The sequence below is a fragment of the Kogia breviceps genome, chromosome 10 (assembly GCF_026419965.1).
Source record: "Kogia breviceps isolate mKogBre1 chromosome 10, mKogBre1 haplotype 1, whole genome shotgun sequence".
NCBI classification, from domain to species: Eukaryota; Metazoa; Chordata; class Mammalia; order Artiodactyla; family Physeteridae; genus Kogia; species Kogia breviceps.
In genome coordinates, this window is record NC_081319.1 from 11,373,351 (window position 1) to 11,379,917 (window position 6,567).

The 6,567-nt window shown below is 43.3% G+C and overlaps 1 protein-coding gene across 2 annotated transcripts in view; it reads right to left on the reverse strand.

Annotated features, from left to right (window-relative positions):
- The window catches only part of ARL8B (ADP ribosylation factor like GTPase 8B), a 54,912-nt gene extending 50,079 nt beyond the window's left edge, over window positions 1–4,833 (reverse strand). The window contains exon 1 of one of the 2 annotated variants that reach the window (XM_059077111.2): window positions 4,457–4,833. In XM_059077111.2, the coding sequence (XP_058933094.1) occupies window positions 4,457–4,579 (123 nt within the window). In that variant the 5' untranslated portion in view covers window positions 4,580–4,833. The remainder of the gene's footprint in view (window positions 1–4,456) is intronic. The other variant, XM_059077112.2, reaches the window with a different exon arrangement.
- Between the last annotated feature and the right edge of the window lie 1,734 nt (window positions 4,834–6,567).

Sequence of the window (6,567 nt, forward strand, 5' to 3'; positions counted from 1 at the left end):
TGGCTCACGGGCCCAGCCGCTCTGCAGCATGTGGGATCTTCCCGGACCGGGGCACGAGCCCGCGTCCCCTGCATCGACAGGCGGACTCTCAACCACTGCGCCACCAGGGAAGCCCTTAACAGCTTCTTAATGAGAACATTTTGCTTTGAGATTCTAAGCCTGCATGGAAAACACAATGGGAAAGGGGAAGGGGGTAAAGAACTTTGAAGAAATGCTCCTTGGCAGTATGCCTCCTGTTCCACAACTCTGAATCTGTATCTGAAGATGACCTCACTGGAAGGCCAGCTCCTACAGTCAAGTTTCAGATTTGCTAAACTTTACAGGTGAGCATGTTTTCTTTAAAAACTATTTTTGCCCTTCTTACCCCAAAGTAATTCAACAAGAAGCACTCTGATCATAGAACTATTTCTGCTCTTAAAAGATATTAAGCAGAGTTCAATAACCCAACAATGCCGCTTAGCCAGTTATTTAAATGTCCAAACATAGTATTATAATATTCCACTATTGCTACTTTCCATAGATTATCATTCTTTCCTCTAATTCATGTCCTCAAAGACACACAAACACTGTGTGTGTGTATATATTCCTCAAATGTTAATCAATATGCTTAAGAAGGTTGGATCTAAAATGCTATCCAGATTCCTAAGAAGAGTATATTTATATTCAGAAAAGATGTTTCAAGGATTAAGAGCTCCCAATTCACAGCTCTATGGTTCTAACCTCAGGTAGATCTACAGAGACAGATAAGTAGAAAGTGCACTGGCCCTGGGTTCTAATTTTATCTCTGCTACTAATTAGACTTAGGAATTTCACTTAACCTTTCTGGATCTCCTACCTACATCTATAAAATGAGGATAAAATTAGACCAATTAATTAAGGTTTTTACACACTCTTAAAAAAATTATTCTAGGTCCAGATTTCTACAATCTTTCCAAATATCTCCTTTTCCTAATTCTCTGCAATAATAAACTTTTCCTTGGATTAACCTTTGAGCTATTGACACTTCACAAAAATGTAGACAAATTTTTATAATACTACTAATTTCAAAACTACACAATGTCTATAAAATTTATCCCATAACATTTTGGTAAATCCTATTAAACATTTCTTCATAAGTATCCTATAACCCATCTAAGGGTCGCAGTTAAAAATAAAGATTACTCAACATACATTATTACACATACAAGACACATGCTTTATTATGTAATAACTGCCATAATACTTAGCAATGGGCAGTATTTCATTTCCTTACACTAATCAAAAAAATTAAAGACTAGATGTGTTTCTTATTTGTTTTTTAATGCTCAAAACAAAGAGAACACTATGTATATTAAGTGTCTCTACATAAAACATTAGATAACATGAAGTATCATTTGGGGTTTGAAACCATAAGAACATGAATTTGAGGACTGAAACTCTCCGTAAGCAAACTGCCTAATTTCAGAATGGACCAAACCCTGCATATAAGTAATTCAGCTTCACAAACCTTTTGAGTAAGTTAAATGACATCACTCAAAGTTTTCTTAACTTTTAAGGCAGAAAATATAGACATTTTAATTTGATGTTTACAAAAAGTTGATTTTTACCTAAGAAAATTGGCTTCACCTGAAGCTTTTCCTACCTGGAAAGTTACTTGTTGAATTTGAAAAATAAATGGCCAACTTTCTAAAGTAACACGTAGGAGTCAACACCTCTGAATTTCTGAGTCTATAAATCAAACACCTTATACAAAGAATAATGCAGTTGATTTTTTTTTTTAAGATAAAGCTAAATTTACTTTTTTGGACACACTGTCTCCATCTAAACCTCTGTAAATTCACTTTTAATTAATAACTTTTTCCTCACCTTCAATATATCCTGTAAGAACCACAGATTAGGTTAAAATCTGAGGTTTAAAAAAAGGCATGAAATTTACCGAGGTGTCTTTTTTCCAGCATCTTAAAGGCCATGAGCAATTACCGTCACGATTTTTTCATAACAGAACTTACCCACATCGTATCATTCAAAAAGAATGGTATAGGGAATTCCCTGTTGGCCCAGGGGTTAGGACTCAGAGCGCCCACTGCCAAGATCGAGGTTCAATTCCTGGTCAGGGAACTAAGATCCCCCAACTCGCACCGCGCGGCCAAAACAAAACGCAACGAAGAGTCTAACGTTAAAATAATAGTTCACTTTGAGTTCAACAGCTTTCCAGATGTTAAAATAATCTCATGCAAAAAAGGGGGGAAGGGGGAGGACATGATGTGATTACTTGCACAATCTAGGAATCCACTACAGCAGTCCACATTTGGATACATACACAAATTCAAAGACGGAAATGACCCCAGCTAATTCCTTTCTGAATATTTTTCAAAATATCATTTCTGCATTAAACGAGTATACCCACTACAAATAATAACAGCAGTTACCATTTATCTAACACCTTCTATAGGCAGGCATGATGCGAGTCACTTAACATCTGTCATTTCATGTACTCACAGCAACTCTGTAAGAAACCTATTATTACCTCCTCTTAACAGATGAGAACTCAAGGACTGAAAGAGGATACAAGGCTGCTAAGTGGCAGAGCCAGACTGCAAACCCAGGGGTGCTTGACTTCAAAGTTCATGCTCATTATATTAAGCTACACTGTCTACTGAACGTAAGCATGAAAATCGAGCTTATATTTTTAGAAGTTCCTCAAAGATTTACTAAACTTTTTTTAGGTTTCCCAAGAATAACTACTTCTCTGCAACAAACAAGACTGACTGTAGTAATACACCTATATACACTATAAATTAATTCAGTCTTGTCACAAAGATAGAATTTAGGAGGAGACACCAATTCTTATCTCAAAGGAATATCAGAAAATTTACTGTTAAATGAGCTCAGCGGCACTCAGGCTGATCTTTTCCACATCCTAGAAAAGTTCGAATATGGATACTTAGCCCAAAGGTTTTCCTTACTAATTTTAGTGGTACTAGATACACATTCCACTTTTCTATGACTGTTGAAAAAATTGTTATCTCAAGCACCTCCCCCCATCACATTATACAAAAAGAGCCCAAAAAGTAGGCCAATTTTCTTTAGGTTTACATGCAACATTCCTCAAAGAAAGTTTGTATTTCTGCTGATCTCTATTTCTCCAAGTCTTACTCATTCCTGTTGCTCTGTAACTGCAAGGACTAAGAGTCACAAGTTACACAAGTTGTGTTCTCTAACGAGGAAGACGTGTTTGAATAATTCCAGTAACCCAACCAGTTGGACAGCTAGTCGCCTATTTTTTCACCCATCATCTAAACAGTGAAGGAACTGCTGCCATCTCTCTTTGGAGTAGCTGAACAAGCACAAGCCCCTATCAGCTAAGACTGAGTCACAGCAACTCCTGGGCTGTAAATAAAGACTGACGAGAATCTGTCGCTCGTATTCCTTCCCCAGCCAACCAAACAAGCAAAACTGAATCATCCTCCTTCCCCTCAATCACTGCTGAATAAACACCACATTGTATACAGGTTCCCAGGGCAATTTCCCTCCCAGACACCCATTCCCTGGGCGTGCAACAAGCCAAGTTCCTGCCCAGACCTTCCCCTCCCTTCTTTTAAGAAGCACCATCACAAAAAGCACCCCGCTTTTTCAACGTAGTTAACTTTACGCTGGCTGCAGATCTTACCCTCTAGATGAGGACATTTATAAGCTCTAGAAATGCAGAGACCTCCTAACTGCTCGGCTTAATAAAAGCTGTGCATTTATAAATCAATTATACTTCAACTAGATAAATAAAGTACAGAATAAAGTAAAATAAAATAAAAGCTGTGCACTACTTTGGACTGGCTGGAAATGTCTCTCCCCAGCTTTATCGGTGAGCGCAGCACAATCAACTTGATCTTGGCCCCTCGGGGAACGAGTGCAAACCAGTAACTGAATTACAGCGGAGAAGCTGCCCACAGAATTCAGGAATGAGTCCCCACCGGTCCCCTGCTTTCCTACATCGGGGCTCTTCGTCCCGAGTGGCTAGTTGAGAAGATCTCATTTTTCATGCTTTCTCACGGGACACACGAACTCGCCAAATCCCACCTTTCAGGAAAGTGACAAGCTGGAATTAACCCTTCCGCTGCCCTCACAGACCAAACCCGAAGGAAACCCCAATCCCCCAAGCACCTTAAAAATATGACAAGCCCAATTCCACCATTTCCAAACCCCGGCCGCGATAAGAACACGGCGCTTGGAAGAAGACAACTAAATGGAATTAACCCTTCAGCTGCCGATCTCAGCGCTACACTTCAGCCACCAACACACGCGCAGCTCCAAGTCCTGACCCTAGGGGAGGTGACAAGCACGGCTACTCCCTCCCCCAATACACACACACTCCCAAGAGCCCCGCCGCGCAGAGGGGACCCCCAAGCCGGGCCTGCGCGCGGACTCCGCGCCGGACGCGCGGGCTGCGGCGCCCCGGGCAGGTGAGCGGGAGGGCACTCACCGCGATGACATTGACGAAGGTGGTCTTGCCCGAGTACTGCAGCCCTACGAGCGTCAGCTCCATCTCCTCCTTCCAGAAGAGCGAGCGGAACCAGTCCAGCAGGCGGGAGATGAGGGCCAGCATGATGGCGGCCGGGAGGAAGGACGGACGGGCGAGCGGGCAGGCAGCGGTGGCGACGACCTCCACACAAGTGGGCCTCGGCCCGGATCCCCCAACGGCTCCTCGGGACCCCGGCGCAACGCTGGCGGGGACGGGCTGGCGGCGGCGGCGGCCGAAGCCAGGAAACCGATCAGGTCATATGACTCGCCCTACCCCCCACGCTCGTCCCCGCGCTGCCGTCTGCGCCCACGACAAGAGCGGCGGGCCCCCACCCTCACCCCCCGGCCAGGCGCGCCCGCCGCCTATAGCGCCACCTGGTGGGGCCTCCGTGCAGCACCGCGTACCTGCGAGCCGCCCTTGGGCTCTTTTCCTACTACCCTCCTTGGCTCATTCATATTGGTTCATTCATCTTTCATCCTCTCTACAATTGTTTATTGACAGCCCGCTCTGTGCAGAAAGACTTCAAAACTCTGGGGATACAGCATGGAAATCCCTGTCGTATATAACAAAAGATGGAAGCCACAGGTATTTATCAGTAGGGAAGTGATAATTCTAGTATGTTCCCCAAAGGGAATACTATACAGCTGCTTAAAAAAGAATGAGAAAGTTCTATATAAACTGATATGGAATGATGTCCAGGAAATATTTTGAAGGAACATAAATGCAAGGGGCCAACTATGTATTAAATGACATCTTCAGTATAAGATGGGAAAACAAGAATATATATGTACATATGTACAAATACATATTGTAGTTGCATAAAGAGATACTGGGAGACTAGTAAAAATGGTTTTCTATGGGGGTCAGGGAAACTGGATAGTCAGAGGCAGAAATGGGAACGAGCCTTCTCTGGATATCTTTTTATATCATTTTCACTTTCAACCATGTAAATGAGTCACCTGTTCAAAAGTTTAATTTAACTAAAAAGTACATTAAAATATCTGCAAGGTTTTCAAATTTTAAAAAATCCCTTCCCCTGAGGAGCTTACATTCCAGCGGGGAGATATGTAACATAATAAACAAATAAATATAAGATATAATGCCATGTAGTACTGAGCATTATAAAGAAAACTGAACAAGAGGGTACAGGAGTGGCCCCTGTTCTGGGGTTAGAGTCAGAGCAGACCTCTCAAAGGAGGTGGGCTTGGATGGGAAGACCTGGAGGACATGAGAAGGAGAACCAGGCACACATCTGGTGGAAGCACGTTTCAGACAGAAGGAACAGCAAAGACTCTGAAGGGGAAAGGCACATGGAATGCTCTAGGAAGAGAAAGACAGTCAGTGTGGTTAGCTCAGAATACTAATACTAAGAGATATGGATGGAGAAAGATGCAGGGACCAGAGGAAGTAGGGTATATGGTGGCCCTAGTTCAGGTCTTGATGTGATGGGGAACTCAGAGAGTGAACCAGTTTATATTTTTAGAAGTTTGCTCTGGCTGCTCCATGCAGAATTGACTGTAGGAAGGCGTTATGGGTTGAATTGTGTCCCCACTAAAGATACGTTGGAGTCCTAACCCCCAGTACCTCAGAGAGTGGCCTTCTTTGGAAACAGGGCCATTGCCAATGTAATCAGTTAAGATGGTCTTAGTGGAGTACAGTGGACCCTTGATCCAAAATGACTTCTTCTCCTCAAGAAGAGGAGAAGATACACAGACACAAGAGGGGCGAGACCCATGGGACAACAGAAGCAGAGACTGAAGTGTTGCAGCTGCAAGCCAGGGAAAACCAAGGAAGTGCCAGCAAACCACCAGGCACCGGAACAGATTCTCTCTCACAGCCTCAGAAGGACCCAACCTTGCCAACACCTTGATCTTGGACTTCTGGCCTCCAGAACTGTGAGGCAATACATTTCTGTGGTTTTGAGCCACCCAGTTTGTGGTCCTTTGGTGTGGCAGCCCTAGCAAATTAATACAGAGGGAAAGAGCAAAAGCAGTGAGATGGGCTAGAAGCTCTTACACTAGTGTGAGGGAGTCATGATGGTGGCTGGGCCCAAGACTTTGGACACACTTAGG